This window comes from Pseudorasbora parva, chromosome 4 (assembly GCF_024679245.1).
Source record: "Pseudorasbora parva isolate DD20220531a chromosome 4, ASM2467924v1, whole genome shotgun sequence".
In the NCBI taxonomy this organism is placed as follows: domain Eukaryota; kingdom Metazoa; phylum Chordata; class Actinopteri; order Cypriniformes; family Gobionidae; genus Pseudorasbora; species Pseudorasbora parva.
Genome location: NC_090175.1, coordinates 10672769 through 10694513, shown reverse-complemented (window position 1 = coordinate 10694513; position 21745 = coordinate 10672769). Strand labels below are relative to the sequence as shown.

The window sequence follows — 21745 nt, the reverse complement described above, 5'->3', positions numbered from 1 at the left end:
CTTCATTTAGAAATTTTTCCCCAGAAAACGAAAAAAAATATCTTATGTCATTTTACTTATTTAGTAAATGTATCTTGATTTAAGAATATTTAGATATTTGGACTGGAAACAAAACAAAAAATTTTAAATAAGAAGAGCATTTTTTGCAGTTTAGTAACGCGTTACTCTATTCTGACTCCTTTTTTCCAGTAACGAGTAATCTAACGGGTTACTATTTCCAAACCAGTAATCAGATTAAAGTAATTTATCCAAATCACTGAGTGACTATTTTAGTCATTTTCCTTAATAAAAACTTAAAAATATATATTTTTTATCTCTTCTTGCGTCTCAGGGAGAGTAATTTTTTTTGTGACATTTTAATTTTAACCTAAAATGTCAGGAGATACATCACTGACGTTACTGTTAAAAGTGCACTTCCAATAAAGTGAGTGTTGGCAAAAACGGTTGTCATTTCTATGTTGAGGCGGCAGCGGTGTTGTCGGCAGCTGCTGAATGTAACTAATAAAGTAATCGTACTTACTTTTAAAATCAAGTAATCTGTAAGTAAACTAAGTTACTTTTAAAAGGAGTAATCAGATTACTTTTTCAAAGTAACTGTGGCAACACTGATAAAAAAAAAAAGTGACCCCGAAAATTTGAATGGTAGTGTATAAACAATTTTTTGAGTTTCCATCGAAAATAGCTATATTATGATTAGAAAATACGGTAACACTTTATTTTAGGTTCAATTCTCACTATTAACTAGCTGCTTATTAACTTACATATTGATAGTATATTGGCTGTATATTAGCACTTATAAAACACATATTAATGCCTTTTTCTGAGTTAATAGTAATTATGTGTTCCCCATAATAAATTATTAACGAAAATACACGTATTGTGACCAGGATGAAACAGTAACAGAAATAACCATTCTGATCTTTATAGGAGGAATGCAGAGGAAGTTATCAGTAGCACTGGCGTTCGTTGGAGGGTCAAAGGTTGTGATCCTGGACGAACCGACAGCTGGAGTCGATCCTTACGCTCGCCGTGGCATCTGGGACCTTTTGCTGAAGTATCGTCCAGGTATAGAAGCGGATTCTGTCTAAGCTAACATTGGCGTTTTGTTCTTCCTGAAATGTTCCATTAAGCTGTATGGTTTTACCTCCAGGTCGCACGATCATCCTGTCCACCCACCACATGGACGAGGCCGATATCCTGGGAGATCGCATTGCCATCATCTCCCATGGGAAGCTGTGCTGTGTGGGATCCTCTCTGTTCCTCAAGACCCAGCTGGGAACGGGATACTACCTGACACTGGTGAAGAAGGACTTCGATCTCTCCGCGAGCTCCTGCCGCACCTCCAACAGCACCGTCTCCTATTCTAAAACCAGTCTCAAGAAGGTATGGGCCATGTTTAATATGTAATTTTAATGCAATTAATATATTATATGTATTTTGGCTATTATGGAGTAGATAATTTTCATGTCTATATTACTCACCCTATCTGAAGATTTCTTGGTGCCATATTTAGTGGTTTTCTTTGTCCCTGTAGGAGGACACTGTATCTGAGAGCAGTTCTGATGCTGGGCTGGGCAGCGACCATGAAAGTGAAACCACCACCATAGGTATTTGACTGGGTTATTATTGTTAACTACTAGAGATGAAGCTGAAAAGCTTATTCGGAAAGACACAGATAATGAATAACACACTCTAAATACATTCTAAATGGACATGATGATGGAAAAAATATGTCTCAATAAACTCCTAATTACGTAAGGGATAATGTACACCCAGCCGGTTGTTATCGCAGAATAAACCCCGACAGAGTGATCAGAGTCTTGCATCATTATGGTGAGGTTTATTCTGCGATAACAACCAGCTGGGTTTACATTATCCCGCTTATTACACGGCTACTAGTCTCAAATAAATTAGACACAAAATATTGTCTTGAGATTAAATATTTGATTAGCTCTTACGCAAAGCTTCCGCGAAGAAAAACAGTTCCAAACTGCTTTAAGCCGTTATCTATTGCTGAAGATTTGTTTTTACCATTTGCTAAATGTTGAAAATGAATGCTGATAGGGTTAGTTCACCCAAAAATTAAACCAAGCCTATGATTTACTCACCCTCAAGTCATTATAGGTGTATATGACATTCTTCTTTCAGACAAATACAATCAGAGTTATATTTATAAAGTCCAGGCTAACGTTAATCTAAGCAGTAGTTGTAGCTGTTTAAAAGTCCATATAAAATTCAGCTGTCCGTCAAATAACGTGATCCACACGACTCCGATGGGTTAATAGAGCCTTCTGATTCGAATCAATGCGTTTGTGTAAGAAAAATATCCATATTTAAAACTTTATAAAGGAAACCCGCCTTGAAGTCTTTCATTGTAGACATGGCTGTTTAAGTATTTAACAGCCACAAGATGGCGCTAGGGTTAATCATAGTAGTAGTACCGGTCAAGATCACTCGTAATACCTGGATGAGCGGTGTGTTATTCAGTTTTTGCGGGTGTTTTCTGGAAATAACATACCGCTGGAATGCACGATTGACCAATCAGAATCAAGTATTTCACAGAGCCGTGTAATAAAGCTTATTAATAGTTAGGAAGGTGGTTGTTAAGCTTAGGTATTGGTGTATATTGGGTCAAGCAGAATAAGGCTTTAATACACATTCTCAACTCTTTCCATATTCCAGATGTCTCCCTGATCTCCAATGTGATTTTCAAGCACGTCCCCACAGCCAGGCTAGTTGAAGATATGGGCCACGAGATCATGTACGTTCTGCCTTACGAGTCTGCCAAAGCTGGAGAGTTCGTGGAGCTCTTCCACGAGATCGACGACCGGCTCACCGACCTCGGCATTTCCAGCTATGGCATCTCCGACACTACTCTGGAAGAGGTAACGTTACTGAAATATCGCTATTTAATTCTGTTCATTTCAAGAATGTGAATATATTTAATTTGCGTGTGTGATTTGTTTTTTGGGAGCAGATTTTCCTCAAAGTGGCAGAAGACAGCGGTGTTGACACTGTAATCTCAGGTAAAGTCAAACACATTTCACTTTTTTTATTGGATATCAATAGTGTCCTTTGAAAAAACATAGAAATACAATGTTTCCCCATCATGTTGTCTATCAGATGGAACGCTACCGGCTCGCAGGAACCGCAGACACGCTTTTGGAGACCATCAGAGCTGCCTGAAACCTTTTACCGAAGACGAATTTGATTTCAATGACTCAGAAGGTGATCCAGGTAGTCACTTTACCCATCCTTCATCCATCACGTTTATTCTGAATATATTTTGAGTTCTGAACCATCATCTCATGTTTAGATAAAGCCAGTTCATGTGACGAGCTCTACAATATATATTGAATATTTTCTATATTATGACTTAATTATTTATATTTCAGTATTATAAAATTAAGTATCATGGTGCATATTTGCAATGATTAATTTGGAGTTTAATTTTAGTGAATTAATGTGATTCAGTGATTCAAATATGTACGCTACTAAGGAATAATTACAAGTTATAATATTACAATAAATTATAATAAGTCTCTTCTGCTCACCAAGGCTGCATTAATTGATAAAAGAAATACAGTAAAATAGTATTGTAAAATATTATCACAATTAGAAATAACTATATTCTATGTTAATATATATCAAAGCAGTATTTTCAGCATCATAACTCCAGTCTTCAGTGTCACGTGATCCTTCAGAAATCATTCCGATATGAACATTTGCTGGAGAGAAAAAAAAATCGTATTATAATCAAACCGTGGAAACCATGATACATTTTTCAGGATTTTTTGATGAATATTAAATAATTCGGCTTTTATTTGTATTGGAAATCTTAAAATATTATACAGTATATAGTGTAGTATAAATTTCTTTAAAAAAAAAAAACACTTACTGACCCCAAATTTTAACCCACAGTTTTAATAGATAAATATTACATTGCTATTTATTGCTATATACTCTTACATATATACCGCTCACACTTTAGTTTAGGTTCCAATTATTGCTATTAACTAGTTGCTTATTATCATGCATATTACTAGGATATTGGCTGTTTATTAGTTCTTATAAAGCACATGTTAATGCCTTATTCTGCATGACTATATTCTACATCCTTTAATCCTACCCAATACCTAAACTTAACAACTACCATTTACTAACTATTAACAAGCAGCAATTAGGAGTTTATTAAGGCAAAAGTCACAGTTAATAGTGAGGGTTGGACCCTAATCTAATGTGTTATATTACATATGGAAAACCATTTTTGTCGCAGAATCACGTGAGACGGACTGGTTGGGCGGCGCTGACGGTAAGGGTTCGTACCAGGTGAAGGGCTGGAGTCTGAAGAGACAGCAGTTTGTGGCTTTGCTCTGGAAACGCTTCCTGTACGCCAGACGTTCCCGGAAAGGTTTCTTTGCTCAGGTACGTTCTTCATGTAATGTTCTACATTAATATTTCTCCGTGTTCTCTGTTTGCAATTTACTAATTATGTCCTTAAAAAAAAACACATCTTTCCAGATCGTGCTTCCTGCTGTGTTCGTGTGCATCGCCCTGGTCTTCAGTCTCATCGTCCCTCCTTTTGGAAAGTACCCCAGTCTCGCTCTGGAGCCCAGCATGTATGAGGAGCAGTTCACCTTCTTCAGGTACACACTACCATCCACACACTTGAGTCTGCGATTTAATTCCCATGATTCTTTGAGAGTCTAATGATTGCTTTCTCACTTCAGCAACGATGCCCCAGAGGACAGGCATACAAACAGGTTACTGGAAGCTCTGATGGACAGTCCGGCTTACAACCAGCAATGCCCAGATCAGCTGAACGACGTGTGAGTGCTCAGACATTTTCCTCATATTACTTTGCTTTAGTCCAAATTAAAAGAGCAGCTGGCATTCTCAATGATTACATTCCCAATGTACAATAAACGGTAACTCAAAAAATTATAACATCTAAATGAACTGGTTTAATTCAAGTCAAAAATATATAATATAGCATCAACCTAAATAAATACATTTCTAACGACAAATTTAATTGTTATGGGTTAAAATCAAGTACAAAAGCAGCTCTTTAAAGGTGCAGTGTGTACATTTTAGCGGCATCTAGTGGCGAGGTTGTGAATTGCAATCACACACCGCTCACCCCTCCCTTTCGAAGCACATAGAAAAGCTATGGTGGCTTACACAGAACAAAGATGTTGTTGTCTGAGAGAGCAGAGAGTAGCTAGCGCTCTTTAGAGAAGTTTTTTTCCATTTAGGGCCACTGTAGAAACATGGCGGTGCAAAATGGCCACTTTACTGTAAGGAGACCTGCACTGTGTGGAGATAGAAATGGCTCATTCTAAGGTGATAAAAACATTATGCAAGGTCTTTATACTCCACTGAAAACATAGTTATGCATATTATATTGCATTTCTGTCAGTAGATCCGCAAACATTTTACACACTGCACCTTTAAGGTAACAATTGTAGGTTACCACTTTTTTATAGTGTAGAAGATGCTATGTTTAATTGGGTCTGTAATTTTACTGACAACCGACACAATATTCCTTGTTCTTTACTTAAATTGTTTATATATTGAGATCATATATACATTAGATTTTCCAAATTTTTAAGATTTTTAAAGAATTTTCAAGAATAATTTAATGCAAGTACAATTTTAAAGTATTTGTTTTAATAATAATAATTGACTAATTATAATTTGTGTGTGTGTGTGTGTGTGTGTGTGTGTGGGATACAGTAGCAAATCATGTCCGATTAAAGATGGCGAGTGGGTGGTTCCAGAGATTCCCGAGACCGTTCAGGACATTTTCCTAAATGGGAACTGGAGTATGGAAAACCCATCGCCTCTGTGCGAGTGCAGTTGCGAAGGAAGGAAAAAGATGCTTCCGGAGTGTCCAGCGGGAGCAGGAGGTCTGCCGCCCCCTCAGGTACACATATTTACCACATATTGAAACTTCTTCAATAGTACTTTTATTTTTGATTTAATTATTATGTTTCAATGACAGCACAACAATGTGTTCATTGGCTTCGTCTTGTGATATTCCTTAGATTAAAGTCACCGATGCTGAAACCTTGCAGAATCTGACTGGCAGAAATATGTCAGACTACTTGGTGAAAACATACGCACAGATTATTGGGAAAAGGTGGGTTAAGCAAATCTGACGATTAAGACTTGCTTGAATTTTTTTATTCTCATGGCAGCGCTTTAACTCTGTCTTGTTTTGTCCATTCAGCTTGAAGAACAAGCTCTGGGTCAATGAATTCAGGTATGCTTATCCGATTTGTTATTGACGAGGAAAATAATAATAATGCGAGGGAAGATTTGAACTTTAAATCTCTTTCTCATTGGCTGTTCAACAGGTATGGTGGATTCTCATTGGGTGCCAGAAGCTCACAGGCCCTCCCCCCTGGCGATGACATCACCGACGCCATCTCTAACATTCGTAACCGCTTCAGTCTTCAAGCGGTATGTCTAACTTTGCTGTCCCACGCTCAAGTTTACAACGTTTGAACGTCAGCTAGGGCCCATAAACTTGGAGGCAGGTGTTGCCTAATGTTTGGGATTTACTGGCCTTAACCCTGTCTTTGTTTTTTAACCCATAGGGTACCGCATCTGACCGCTTTCTGGGAAGCCTGTCCATTTTTATCAAAGGTCTTGATACCAAGAACAATGTAAAGGTGTGTACACTGCATTCAGGCTGCATGTATTTCTCTGACCATACAGACATAGATGACAGTCATGATGAAAGCTTGGATATATGTGTGTGTGTGTGTATATATATATATATATATGTACAAGTGCTTGATTGTGTAAACATATCTTAGCACGATTAATCCATCAATAGAATTACTGGCAGAGTGTTAACGCAACAGTATTAACAGTGTTCATGCACAGCTTTAGCTATGGTCCAATAGAAAATCGGCTAAACTTAAGGTGCCATTATATAAATTGTTATTGTAAGGTATTTATGTCTTTATTTCAAGTTTTTAAATGACTAATATTTTTTATAAATAAATACTGCTAATATAGTTTATGTATAATGTTGCATATCTAAATTGTTTTTATTGTAAATTATTTATGTACTTGTAGGTCTTAATTACATATATAAAACTATATATATATACATATATATATATATATATATATATATATATATATATATATATATATATATATATATATATATATATATATAATGGCATATATAAGGATTTTAACGAATTATCAGTGTAATTGTTTTATTTATTATTATTAATTTATTCACAGGGATGAATGTGTTTTATAGCAACAAAACAAAGGATGTTGGTCACATTGTAGGCTTTGTTAATATTGAGGCTGAAAATGTTCAATTTTTTGTAGAAGTAACAGTTATTATGCCAGAGCTCATTAAACTCTGATGATTGCTCAATGTCCATGAGCTTTAAGGGCTTCTGTTGCTCTATAAGAGCGAGACGAGTGACATGATTGTGTGCTCTTCCAGATCTGGTTCAATAATAAGGGCTGGCACAGCATCGGAGCGTTCCTCAATGTCATGAACAATGCCGTCCTGCGTTCTAATCTGCCCCCCGGCCCGGAGCGGTCCAAATTCGGCATCAACGTTTTCAACCATCCGCTCAACCTCACCAAAGAGCAGCTCTCACAGGTGGCGCTGTAAGTAGCCATGACTGCAGTTCACACACTCACATCTATGAAACCGACACAGTCTTGATCTCTGACTTTTGATCCCATAAAATTCCCAGAATGACAACCTCAGTCGACGTGCTGGTGTCCATCTGCGTCATATTCGCCATGTCTTTCGTCCCGGCCAGCTTTGTGGTGTTCCTCATCCAGGAGAGAGTGAACAAAGCCAAACACATGCAGTTCATCAGCGGAGTTCAGCCCTTCCTCTACTGGCTAGCCAACTTTGTTTGGGACATGGTATGCTGTAAAATGGTTCAAACTTACTCTAAATGTTTTGATATCTGTTCAAATGTCTTTTGACTGATTGCGTCTTTGTTCTTTAGTGCAACTACATCGTCCCGGCGACCCTGGTCATCATAATCTTCGTCTGTTTCCAACAAGACGCCTATGTGTCCTCCACCAATCTTCCTGTTCTTGCCCTCCTGCTGTTGCTCTATGGGTAAGATGGGCCACAAACTGCCTTGCTGTCTAATATACACTACCGTTGAAACGTGTGGTGTTAGTAAGGTTTTATCTTTGAAAGATATGTATACTCTCGTTCAGCAAGGATGCATTAAATTTGACATCACAAGAATAAATAACATTTTAAAATGCATTTAAATTGAAAATAGTTCTTTTAAATGATAATATTTCATAATATTACTGTATTTTTTCATCAAATAAATAAAAACATTTGAGTCTTAGTGTGTCAGATTTTATGTGTTACCTTCAAAAATGTCACTAACATGAAATCATGGCTTTGTGCATTTCTTTGTGTCCACCCAGGTGGTCCATAACACCTCTGATGTACCCAGCGTCATTCTTCTTTAAGATTCCCAGTACAGCATATGTGGTTTTGACCAGCGTTAACATCCTCATTGGGATAAATGGCAGCGTATCCACATTCGTCCTGGAGCTTTTCGGCAGCAATGTAAGTTCATCATATCTTATAACTAATGTGGTCTAATTTGTGATGACAATAGTTCAGCTCTCTTCAATAGAAGCCCTAAACTAACTGTGGATGTCTCATTTTTTATTTCAGGAGATTGGAGGCATCAACGACATTTTGAAGAACGTGTTCCTGATCTTCCCTCACTTCTGTCTGGGCAGAGGTCTCATTGACATGGTGAAGAACCAAGCGATGGCTGACGCTCTGGAGAGATTTGGTGTGTGCCATTCCCACAAATACATTATACAGTTCAACCAATCAAATCCTAGCTATTTTTTTTAATCATATAGTGAAATGTTCTTTTTAGAATGTCCGTTTAGAATTCCTGCACTAGCTTCTCTCAAAGTTCTGAACCAACGTTCTTCCACTAACTGAACAGCGAACAGGGAACATTCTCAGAACTTTGGGTAACGTTCTGGCAATGTTCTCTCAAAGTTCTGAACCAACGTTCTTCCAGTAACACTAATGGAATGTTTGTTCAAAGTTGTCTCATCTCAAAATGTTATCACAAACATTATTTTAAAAGTGTTTTTTTAAAACATTTTATTTGGAACGTTTTTTATACTAACTAGCATTTGTTATACAATTTTTTTTAAAGATATGAATACTTTTATTCAGCAACAACGCATTCGGTTGATCAAAAATCTATCTATTTTAAATACATGCGGTTCTTATGAACTTTCTATTCATGAAAGAATCCTTAAAAAAAATTGCGTTTCCACAAAAATATGAAGCAGCACAACTGTTTACAAATGCATCAAATCCTCATATCATGATTTCTGAAGGATCATGTGACCCTGAAGACTGGAGGAATGATGCTGAAAATACAGATCACAGGGATAAATTACATTTTAAAATATATTCAAATATAAAAATGTAATTTTTCCATAACATTCACTTAGTAAACTTTTTTTTTTTACTTTACGTTTTGAATGTTAATAGAATAATCTTAATAGGAACGTTAGAAAAACATTCTTCGAACATGTTTTTGTTAACCTGGAGTTTAGTGGAGGTGAAAGGGTTTTGTTTAAAAAATTGCTGATGTTGGTTTGGTTTGGGGCCCAGGTCAAAGTAACATCCTGTTGTGGACATAACATGACCTGAATCATTTCCATGGAAAACCATTAGGATCGCAGCTGCTCAAATATGTTTACTCTAACAAAAATCTCATTCTAGGAAAGACATCAGGGTCGAATTAAACAAAATGTAGTTATGGCTTATTTCCAAAACCTAGTAAGCTGCCTATAGCAGAGTTTTTTAAGGCAGGATCCAATGTATCTGTCATGGAGAACTTTGTATTGATAAAACATTGAAATTGTCCATTGAAAATGTTTAACCCAATATTTGTGTGTACTTGTGTATTTTGTGGTTATCGTGCATGCAACATGTTAAATAATGTGTGCATCGATTCTGGGTCTGCTTCTTCTGACACCATGATATTTCTGAATGTTTTCAGGTGAGAACCGATTCCGCTCTCCTCTGGCGTGGGACATGGTGGGCAAGAATCTCTTTGCCATGGCCATTGAGGGCGTGATTTTCTTCTGCATCACCGTCCTCATCCAGTACCGTTTCTGCATCAAGGCTAGGTGATGATACTTTCATACCCTCACTGTGCCAAGTCATTTTAAATATATGCTAAATCTGTTTTACACGTATGTAATAAATGTTCTGTTTTGGTATTAATAGGCCGTTTAACACTAAGCTGAAGCCTATTGGAGAGGAGGATGAAGATGTGGCCAGAGAAAGACAGAGGATTCTGGGTGGAGGAGGACAGACTGATATTCTGGAGCTCAAACAGCTCACCAAGGTGTGCAACATCTCACACGATAACACAGTCATTCATATATATAGCTTCTGTCACATAATAATTATTGCATCAGTATTGTTGTTCAGTTAATTAATAATAGCATTGCTCATTCTGCAGGTGTATAAGAGGAAGCAGAAGCCAGCTGTGGACCGACTGTGTGTGGGAATCCCACCAGGAGAGGTGAGATCATCAATCTGTCTTCTTAGTTAAAGGGTTAGTTCACCCAAAAATGCAATTAATTTCATTACTGACTCGCCCTAATGTTGTTCCACACCCGTAAGACCTCCGTTCATCTTCACACACAGTTTAAGATATTTTATATTTAGTCTGAGCGTGTATCTAAGTGTATGCACACTATACTGTCCATGTCCAGAAAGGGAATAAAAACATCATCAGAGTAGTCCATATGAGGCATCAGTGGGTTAATTAGAGTCTCTTGAAGCATCAAAAATACATTTTGGTCCAAAAATATGATTCATGATTCGGATCGGGTGTCAAACTGCTGAAATCATGTTACATTGGCGATCCGAATTGTGAATCAATACGCTGATTCATAACCGTTTGAATCTTTATTTAAGGATTGAAAACAAACCAGGAAGAGGCGACAATGCTGAATAAAGTCGTAGTTTTTGTTATTTTTGGACCAAAATGTATTTTTGATGCTTCAAGAGACTCCGATTAACCCACTGATGCCTCATATGGACTACTCTGATGATGTTTTTATTCCTTTCTGGACATGGACAGTATAGTGTGCATACACTTAGATACGCTCTCGAACTAAATATAAAATATCTTAAACTGTGTGTGAAGATGAACGGAGGTCTTACGGGTGTGGAACAACATTAGGGCGAGTCAGTAATGACATCAATTTCATTTTTGGGTGAACTAACCCTTTAATAAAGGACTGTTTTCAGTTTAGTTAGGCTGGTCTTGTATGATTTGAGTAAAGTGCTTGCAGTTAGGGTTTACATGATAATGTGTTCTTCCTTCAGTGTTTCGGGCTGCTCGGTGTAAATGGAGCTGGAAAGACGAGCACCTTCAAGATGCTCACAGGAGACTCAGTCGTCACTAGTGGAGAGGCCTATTTGGCTGGAAAAAGGTGAATAAATTAAAACATCATGCTACTGATTTATTGCTATTGCATAATAACTAATACTTTAAATAAGACCCCATTTTTTGTGACTTTGAGGTTGTCGATTAGCTAGTATTCTTGTAACAAGTAAAACATAATGCGAACGTTGTTTTCCATGTGTTTAAGGGACCCTTTTTATTATAATACTAATCTCTTGGCTTGTTTTCTGCAGCGTGCTGACGGAGATTGATGAAGTGCATCAGAATATGGGCTACTGCCCGCAGTTTGATGCTATCAATGACCTGCTGACTGGCCGAGAACATCTGGAGTTTTACGCCATCCTGCGAGGCGTCCCCGAAAAAGAAGTGTGCGAGGTCAGTCTTTAGCTGTCCTTGAGAGGGAAAGTCTTGTGTTGCAGCTGAACATCGAGAGATCTGATTGGTTGTTTGTTTGTCGCAGGTGGCGGACTGGGGCATTCGTAAACTGGGCCTGATGAAGTATGTAGATAAAGCGGCAGGAAGCTACAGCGGAGGAAACATGAGGAAGCTCTCCACCGCTATGGCGCTCATTGGGGGACCGCCAGTGGTGTTCTTGGTGAGTGGGCAGATAATAAACTACCCAGCTTTGTGTTTATTCTTGACTAATGTATCATACATCAAAAATGTGACATAAGTCTGCATTGATTATGGAGAACAGGGAAAACAATGCTACATGCAAAAAAAATCTAAATTTATAATAAAATGCAAATGCAACTTTGTTTCATAGAATGTATAGCAAAATAAATAAAAGCGAAATAAAATGTAAATTATATTAGCTGCATTAAAATGATACGTTTTTTTTTAATTGTGCATAGATAGCAAGGTATAGCAAAAATAAAATCTAAATATTAATATTTGAAAATAAGAAAAAAAATTACAATTGTGCAAAGTTTTCATAGTATAGAAAAATAAATAAAAAGTTAAATAATATTGATATTTAATGTGCAATTGCACATAGTTATTAAAGTTGGTGATATATATATATATATATAAAAAACTTAAATAAAATGAAAAATAATATTAACAGCATGTAAAAGGAAGGACAAAATGTGAAGTTCAGCAAAAGAAAACAAAAATAAAATCTAGATATGATCAACAAAAAGACAACATAAAACAAGGATAATTCATATGTTTTATGCCAAACACGGTGTGTTTTCTGAGGTGAATTTTTGGCTGAAACCATCAAACTGGAGCAAAACCTGAGTAAACTGTTCACAAGGGTAATATACTGAATTCAGAACAGTTATAATACACAACTTTACCATCAAAAAGCATTTTTTTTCTACAAACCCCCCAAAATAACGGTGTATATAGGTCATCGCTTTGTCAAGAAACGATCTTGTGACATTCTTTCCAGTTTAGATCAGTGCTGTTGTGTAACAGTCTTCAGATTGGCCACTTGGCAGATCTCTTTTTCCCAGAACAAAAGCGATACCCACACTGCCTTTAGCTCTTGCCACATTTTTAATTCGACATGAAGTTTAATTCCCCTGGAATTGGGTTACACTTAGCAGTTCTAGCACGGCAGCGGAGTGCTCCACTTTTCTGGTGCCCGTCAGTCAGAATCAGGAAACATGCTCACGCTCTTCCCTCTCTTTATGGTGTTCTGCTTGTGTTTTCTGCTGAATCTGTGGGCGATGGTTAACCTGGCTGTCGCTGTTGTTACAGGACGAACCCACCACTGGGATGGACCCCAAAGCCCGACGGGCCCTGTGGAACTGCATCCTCAGCATCATTAAAGAGGGACGCTCGGTCGTCCTGACCTCACACAGGTGAGAAAGGAAGAGAAGCGTTAGGGGTGGGCGAGAGATTTGAGAAATGTTATTTCCCAATACCGATATTTATCACAATATATTTTTTTGAGTTTTTTGTTAATAGAACACAGATACAAATGATGTAAAGTTTAATGTAAATTATAATGTAAAAGTACAGTACTTTCATGTAGGAAGAAATATACTAATACTAATCAAACGTATATACTAGCCTGACTCCGCCCTCCTACGTACTTCGCTCAATTTAAATTTTCCTTCAGTCATTTTCTGGCTAGGTATATACTGCATCTATACTGTCTTATTACATTTTTTAAGTCTTAATATTGATTCTTATTAAAGCTACAAAAGTCATTCAGTCAAAAGCAGCGAGTGATTTTCTCTTTGCCTTTTGTTGTTTGATTAACATTAAATGACACAGATAGCAGCAGGTTTATTAGGCTACTGTCACTTTAAGAACAAACGCACCGATCTAATATACTGACACACGGTTAGGGTTTTCACCCAGCTGTTTATGTTCACTTACATACGTACCGACGTGAAATTGTGAATGCTCCACATGATGACGTAATTGTGTGTATTCGATCTGAATAAATGCAATAAGCCGTGAAAAAGAGCTGAATTTAGATCGCATGCTGTCTTAGGTCGTTCACGCAACAACCATCTTATAAACATGGAGACATTTTTCCGACGCATTTTTTGCATACGGGTGACGTTATCAAAACGGTCCGTGAAAGGAAAACACTGTATTATTCATGCCAGGCCAGTAGATGAAAAGATGTAAAGAAAAAAAAGGCAACCAGCTGCAAAACATTTTTGAGTTTTCTCAACTTTTCATGTTAAAAAGTTGAGATGTTTTTTTCATGTTAAATAGTTGAATAAACTTTAACTTTAAGCTGAATTTGTCATACAAAACATAAGTTGGATTTTTTACAGTGTAGACTGAAGCATGACTTTGCTGTTTGTTCTGCAGTATGGAGGAGTGTGAAGCTCTCTGCACTCGTATGGCCATCATGGTGAACGGCAGGTTCCGCTGCCTGGGCAGCGTGCAGCACTTGAAGAACAGGTTAGAAGTTACCCGACAACTGAATTTTGATTCATCCCAGAGAATCGATTCTTTTGAATGGGTTTACTGATCCTTTTGCTCCTGCTCTAGGTTTGGTGACGGGTACACCATCATCCTGCGGGTGGCTGGAGCCCATCCGCAGCTGGAGCCGGTGATGGAGTTCATCGAGCGGGAGCTGCCGGGCAGCACGCTGAAGGAGAAGCACAGGAACATGCTGCAGTACCAGCTGCCCTCCTCGCTGACATCCCTCGCCCGCATCTTCAGCATCCTCTCCAAGAACAAAGAGCAGCTCCACATCGAGGACTACTCTGTCACGCAGACCACTTTAGACCAAGTAAGAGCGCTTCAAGATTGTTTTATGGGATAGTATGAATTGTAGAAATTCACAGAAATATCATAAAATTACTTGTTATTGACTTCACTGTTATTTAAAGGGCACAGTATGTAAGTTTTTTATTAAAGGGATACTCCAACATTTTTTAAAATATTAAAACAATTTTGGATACCTGTTTGGTACCTAATGAGTGAACTGGGCTTAGTGGGCTAAGCTAAATGCTATCAGAATGTCACCGCGCGTCAGAGCGATTAAGACGAGACGAGAGAGGTATGTATTAACTCATCTTAGTTAAGGGAATAACATAGTTTAATATGAGAAAGCGGTGGAGTATCCCTTTAAAATATTCCAAAACCACTAGAGCAATGTTATATAATTTAATGACTTACGTACATTATCCCAAACGTTTCCATCGCAAAATTACTTGTTATTGACTTCACTGTTATTTAAAGGCACAGTATGTACGATTTTTTTATTAAAATATTCGTACATTATCCCAAATGTTTCCAATAATGTTTAAATCCAGAGATATCAGTTTTAACCAGTGTTACGGACCGTGTAAATTATGTCATATCCGCGCTACCCTTTATTTCCTGTAAAAACCGTGGAAACGCCAAAGACCATTTAAAATAGTATGTATGTTATTAGACAGCTGACTGGATACACATTTATCAACACAAAACGAATCATTGTTAAGGGGGTTGCACACCGGACGCGGAGCTCGGCGGCGTGCCGCGCAGCGTCTCAGGTATCGCACACCGGACACACACATTCTAAAAGGATTTTAAAAGGCTACGTTTATTATACATTTCCCCAAAGTATGTTTAGACTTTATTCAACTGTCTTGTAGCAAAGGGTGAAATCAGTATACCTTAACGATAATATACTTTTAATATAAAGCCTTGAAATGGCACTCTGTGGCGCGGCAGGATTTAGAACAACTTCCTGAGTCGCCGCGGACAGGCGCCGAATGCCGCCACTGGTGTGCGTACACTCATTGAAAACAATGTGTTCGAATTTTAAAGACGTGGCGCGCCGCCGAGCTCCGCGTCCGGTGTGCGACCCCCTTTATACAGCGCAACACTGTCTTATTTTTTGAATCGCTTGTTTTTTCACCACGAGTAACGTTTTTACCACGCCTCAGAGACAACACTATTCTCTCACGCAATGAAAAGACTGCAGCATAAGCATTATAAAAGCTCAGAGGCCGGTGTTTCGTGCAAGTCTCTCTCATTAGCATTCGCTCCCAAGGGCTTTTGGCACGTCCTGCTTCATACCACGTAACTTTAATAAAACATTTGCTCATTCATGAACATGATTTCTGCCGAGTCTGTCGGATTCCCTTTCCATCGGCTGTGGAGGTGAAGACTCAAGACTACAACTCCCATGATTCCACGCTCATTCACAGTCATCAAGCTATGCCTTTGTTTTGAATAAGCGACTGAAACTTACATACTGTGCCTTTAAAAGAAATTGATACTTTTATTCAGTAAGGAGGATGTTGAAGCGATGAAATCTATCAGAAGTGACAGTAAAGACATTCATAATGTTACAAAGTTCAGAAGAATGCTTTGTTCATTAAAGAATCCTGAAAAAATGTATCACGGTTTCCCAAAAATATGAACCGTTTCAACATTGATAATAATTATAATAATCAGCAATGTTTATTGAGCAGCAAATCATCATATTATATTATCAACATATTATTTCTGAAGGATCATGTGACACTCAGCTTTGATCACAGGAATTAATTACATTTTAAAATATAGTATATTTGAATATAAAACGGGCATTTCAAATTATAATACTTCGTAATATTACCGTATTTACTCTTTTTTTTATATCAAATAAACAGCCTTGACACATAAGAGATTTCTTTTGATGTGTTGAAAACATTTTTTTTTCAAAATCTAACGATCAGACAACAAAAACAGAAGTTCGCAAAAGAACGAAAACAAATTCCTGTAACTGTAACTTATTGTATCTTTTTGTGTGCTCATTTCAGGTGTTCGTCAATTTTGCCAAGGACCAAACTGACGAGGACCACTTAAAAGACATTTCCATGAACAAAACCGACGCCGTTGTGGACATTTCTCAACTGAACGCCTTCCTCATAGACCAGAAGGCCAAAGAGTCAGCGGTGTGATCCGTCGTTACACAGAGACAAAAATCCACATTTGCGGGACTATTGTGTCATTTGTTTTTGTACTACTTTTTAGTTTTTTGTTCTATTTCAGCTGTGTGTTATGCTCACAAGCGAGCACTGGACCTGAAACACACTACTGAAACAAACCAATGCAAATCAATGCAAAAAAAAAAGAGAGAAAGAAATTGGAGTAAAACGCCGAAGACAGCAAGGCTGAGCCTGGTGCTCGTTGCTCCGTCACGGTGAACATGGGGAAACTTGAAGCTGTTCCTCCACTAGCGGTGAATGTTTGATCGACAAGACGTCTGCGGAGTTTCTATCGAAAATATCAATCGGACACTGCCAACGAGATGAGATCTAATTCAGGGCCGACTTCATCTCCACATTTAGTAAAGGCTTCAAAACTTTGCATTTCTGCAACTCTCTTAGTCTTGGTCTTTGTACTTTATTTTTTAGATATGCATTTTAAAGTTATACTCAAATGATATTTTGATGCAATGATGTGCAATGTTTCACTATTGTTGTCGAGTATTTGAAAGTGTGGGGCCTTGACACAACACCCCGCTAATGGACCAGAAACAACTCCAGAAGCGTCGGGCCACACTGTCATCTTAGCTACGGTGGATTTTGCGTCTATTGTTAAGACGGGGCGGATGACTTTGGAAGTTTCTTGCATGCTTTACATGGATGCCGTGTTCAGGACGCCATTGTAAGCTCAAGCATGTTCTAGCTTCGTTATCCTGAAGTATTTCTGTGTGGGTGTCGGAACGGATGGTCGCTGAGATTCACCGTTGTTTTGAGGAAACTACAGAGTCAAATCATGTCCGTGCCAAAACAGGTCAAGTGGTTTAAAATCTTTTCCAAATGAACGTATTATACGCATCCAAGTTGTCGGTGTTGGATATTATGCTAGTGGCCCTCAACAGGCTACTAAATGTTACAGTTGTTGTTGTCTACACCGTGTGATTTGAAACAAGAGTTTCATTGTACAATGTAGGGCCTTAAAAAAACAAGAGCTACATCTTTTTTCTAGAAATGACATTCATGGGCCTCTGGTACAGGAGTTAATAACTCAGGATGTGCCTCTTTATTCTGTGCAAACTCTTAGTTTAACTTTCGTTTTCATCTCGACCAACGCTCTCCACGGCACCGTTGTTGTGCGCCCTACAGCGACAAGTGACCAAATGCAATGAGGTGCTACCGGTTGAGTCTAATTTTCCAAAATCCATGAGGTGCTCTTTAGACAAACACCCTCAGAAATTAAGCAACAATCCCTGCTGCACATTAGATGACGTGGAAGAAGAAGAAGGAAACAAGTATCGTCTTTGGTCCAAAACTGAAGCACTTTATTACAGTCAATGTTAAACTGGTCTTGATATTCATAGTTCACAAACAGGATGTTTTGTGTTTAACAAAAGATTAAGACGATTTCAGATGTCCCACCATGGCCATTATTTTGTGTTACAATGTATGTGTTTACATTTTAAATATTAAAAAGCTATTTCAGTCACCCCTTTGTCCTATTTCTATTCTGCTTAGGTGTGTAACTTCTAAAATGTGAGTGTCAGCAAAAAGAGAAGTAAAATAAAAGTGACGTAAAGCAAGTCAGAATAAAGTTTGTTTGCTAGTTTATACATGTACCTGATTTCATATACATGAATAGTATTTAAACAACTGATAAACATAGTAGCAGGGTTGAGAAACATACAAAATAAAATAAAACCACTTGTTAAATTGCTACATTTTCTTAAAGGCAAATGTTGATAATGTACAGAAATTTTAAGTCCCCCAGTAGTCAATTATTGTATCCCTTAAAGCTCCTCTTTGATCCCCAAAACTACATTTTTTTTTTTTTTACATATTTAAATGATTTTTTCTGTGAAAAAACACTCCATGTCTTTAAAATGGCTTGAATGTAACTACACCCTTGCTTGATTTAGTGTCCATGGATTCATGAATATGCAAATGAGCCCCGCCCCCACTCACTCACTCACACAAGCTCAGAGATCCACTCACTCAACTTTTACTCAACTTACTGAGGTAAATGCGGCACAAAGGTATCGCTCTTTACCACGTCAGACACAATAGTAATTTATATGATTAGCCTTTGGCTTGAGTACATTATCAAACAGTTAATATGTTGCTAATGTTACAAAAAAAAAACGTTCCCATTTGCCATCTCAGTCTGCCTTAGAAACGCTTTGAACGTCAAAGAACGTCACTTTACCATAACATCATGATATACATAATTCACCCGCTATAATATTGCTAAATCTACCCAATTTTTCATATCAACAGAAAAATATAGGCTACCGGTAACTGGGATAACCTTATTGAGACCAAAGAGCGGTTATTAATGATATGCTAAAGCCTGCTCACAAGTTGCATCATTGGTTACAAAGTAGTTTTTTGCATGTGTGTGTGTGTGTGTGTGTGTGTGTGTGTGTGTGTGTGTGTGTGTGTGTGTGTGTGTGTGCCCTTGTTACATTGTGGGGACTAAATGTCCCCATAAGGATAGTAAAACTGGAGCGCATGCATTGTTTTAGTTTGGCAGGGTCACCGCTAGCTTAGCTTAGCATAATGAATGGAATCCTATGTTGCCAGCTAGCATGTCCTGAGTAAAAGTGATCAAAACACCCCACCTAATTACTTCTTGTGGCCTGCGTATTCACAACGAGTACAAATAGCGATGTAGATTAAGACTAGGTGATTTTGCTCAACAGCCAGAGGACGTGAGGATGAGAGCCAATGATAGTCAATATCTGCCTAGGAAATCACCTAGTCTTTATCTGCATCACTCTTTGTACTCGTAAATATACAGGCCACAAGAAGTAATTAGGCTGGTTTTTTTTTTTAAATTTTTAAAACTTTTACTCGGGATGCTAGCTGGCAACATAGGATTCCATTTATTATGCCAAGCTAAGCTAGCGGCGACCCTGCCAAACTAAAACAATGCATGCACTGAGACAAAAATGCATTTGCCCACATATCTAAATGTAGGAAAGAAGTTGATTAAGCCCTATTTCTGTAAACGGTGGAGTGTTCCTTTAAGAATACAGCACTCATTGAGGAGGACAGAAGTTCTTCCTACCAGACTCAACCTTTCTATCAGGTTTCCTATAACCCAGGTCCCTCATTGTTTAAATCAGGAACAGATCACTGAAACATTACCACACACCTTGAAATGCTGCCATGCTTACAAGGGGATGTACATAGCACACCATGACAGAATAGTGGACCTTAAGGTATCGAACCATTTCTCACCTCTCCACATCTGTTTTACACCAGATGTTTTTATAATTAATGAGGAGTTCAGTAAGGTGTTCGTTTTGGAGGTTGCATGCACCTTTGACTCTAGTATGGAGGAAGCCTTTATGACATTAAATACCAACCACTCCAAAACACCATCTCAGAGATTGGTTATCAGGGTCAACTACTTGTTTTTATATTTGGCAGCTTAGTACACACACACACACACACACACACATGTTAGGTTTTTGTGAATTGTGGGGACTTTACATAGGCGTAATGGATTTTACACTGTACAAACTGTACAATCTATCCCCCTACACTGCCCCTAACCCTAAACCTACCCATCACACACACACACACACACACACACACACACACACACACACACACACACACACACACACACACACACACACACACACACACACACACACACACACACACACACAGCCCCTGCCCCTAAAACCTATCCATCACAGGAAACATTCTGCATTTTTACATTTTCAAAAAAACATAATTTAGTATGTTTATAAATCTATTTCCATTGTGGGGACCGGGGACATTTGGTCCCCACAATGTAATATAAACAAGTAGGCGTACACATACACATACACACACACACACACACACACACACACACACACACACACACACACACACACACACACACACACACACACACACACACACACACACACACACACACACACACACACACACACACACACACACACACAACCAGCCCAAAAAAGTCCAAACGGCTTGTAAAGTACTGTGGTCTGCTGTGAGCCTCAGTCAGCTGTTATCTAACGGGGATGTAGCTCAGTGGTAGAGCGCATGCTTTGCATGTATGAGGCCCCGGGTTCAATCCCCGGCATCTCCACTCTTTAGCGGGTCAGTTTGACGTTTGCTTTGTCTTGCGGTTGCGAAGTAGTTTGGATCCTAACACCCCACCATGAAGTTAAAACTAGTATAGGCCTAATACACTTTGGCACAACAATTTACTGCTTCAGCTATTGCAAATAGCACTACAATCTTCTGATGTTACGCAAGCTCTGCACCTTATACTGACTGACACCATAAAATGGTCACGGACACTCTAACTTCGCTAACTCCTTTCCGCACGACTTCGTTCTTTCCGCCAGATGGTGCCAAAGTCACGTTAAACGAGTACTATTGGTAAAATTATTCTCTTGAAGTACTCCTATCTAATAACTAAATGATTTCTTCTTATCACTATGTTGTCAGATAGGTTATTAGATTAAGTTGTTCAAGTCAGATTGTTGCTGTCTCCAATATTATGAGCAATGATGTTAGTAATAATTATACATAATGTAAATAATGAGGATCACATATTATACAATTATCCCCAATACCCATCATACTGTTAAATATCGTAAAGTTTATTATCAAATCTAAATGATCATCTATCTATCTATCAAAAATAACAAAATTAAAACAAACTAACTGGCTAGGCTAGGCTTTTTCAAGCCAACTTAGTTTGTCCACAAACTTTTGTATCTTAAATCTACAGTATTACATCAGACGTAACTGTAATTGCAGAAAAATGAAGAGTAATCTCCTTTCATTACCCAACACATTCAGTCTTGCTAGCTAGTGGTTCTTTGTGAATCATCAACCGAATCATTACAA

The 21745-nt window shown here is 38.0% G+C and overlaps 1 protein-coding gene and 1 non-coding gene across 3 annotated transcripts in view; both read left to right on the top strand.

Annotated features, from left to right (window-relative positions):
• abca1a (ATP-binding cassette, sub-family A (ABC1), member 1A) overlaps positions 1 to 18350 on the top strand; it is a 49670-nt gene extending 31320 nt beyond the window's left edge. Inside the window, exons 22-50 of one of the 2 annotated variants that reach the window (XM_067440852.1) lie at positions 928 to 1065; positions 1151 to 1383; positions 1535 to 1607; positions 2683 to 2885; positions 2978 to 3026; positions 3124 to 3228; positions 4277 to 4425; positions 4522 to 4646; positions 4731 to 4829; positions 5737 to 5926; positions 6048 to 6142; positions 6233 to 6265; positions 6360 to 6465; positions 6603 to 6677; positions 7481 to 7650; positions 7740 to 7917; positions 8004 to 8119; positions 8446 to 8590; positions 8702 to 8825; positions 10065 to 10194; positions 10295 to 10415; positions 10533 to 10595; positions 11408 to 11514; positions 11720 to 11861; positions 11947 to 12081; positions 13194 to 13297; positions 14268 to 14360; positions 14451 to 14694; positions 16700 to 18350. In XM_067440852.1, coding sequence (XP_067296953.1) covers positions 928 to 1065; positions 1151 to 1383; positions 1535 to 1607; positions 2683 to 2885; positions 2978 to 3026; positions 3124 to 3228; positions 4277 to 4425; positions 4522 to 4646; positions 4731 to 4829; positions 5737 to 5926; positions 6048 to 6142; positions 6233 to 6265; positions 6360 to 6465; positions 6603 to 6677; positions 7481 to 7650; positions 7740 to 7917; positions 8004 to 8119; positions 8446 to 8590; positions 8702 to 8825; positions 10065 to 10194; positions 10295 to 10415; positions 10533 to 10595; positions 11408 to 11514; positions 11720 to 11861; positions 11947 to 12081; positions 13194 to 13297; positions 14268 to 14360; positions 14451 to 14694; positions 16700 to 16840 — 3686 coding nt within the window. In that variant the 3' untranslated portion in view covers positions 16841 to 18350. Of the gene's footprint in view, positions 1 to 927; positions 1066 to 1150; positions 1384 to 1534; positions 1608 to 2682; positions 2886 to 2977; positions 3027 to 3123; positions 3238 to 4276; positions 4426 to 4521; positions 4647 to 4730; positions 4830 to 5736; positions 5927 to 6047; positions 6143 to 6232; positions 6266 to 6359; positions 6466 to 6602; positions 6678 to 7480; positions 7651 to 7739; positions 7918 to 8003; positions 8120 to 8445; positions 8591 to 8701; positions 8826 to 10064; positions 10195 to 10294; positions 10416 to 10532; positions 10596 to 11407; positions 11515 to 11719; positions 11862 to 11946; positions 12082 to 13193; positions 13298 to 14267; positions 14361 to 14450; positions 14695 to 16699 lie in introns of both variants that reach the window. The other variant, XM_067440851.1, reaches the window with a different exon arrangement.
• A 2553-nt stretch (positions 18351 to 20903) lies between these two features.
• On the top strand, positions 20904 to 20975 carry trnaa-ugc (transfer RNA alanine (anticodon UGC)). The gene has a single exon. It is a non-coding gene; the product is annotated as a tRNA-Ala (tRNA).
• Positions 20976 to 21745: the final 770 nt, after the last annotated feature.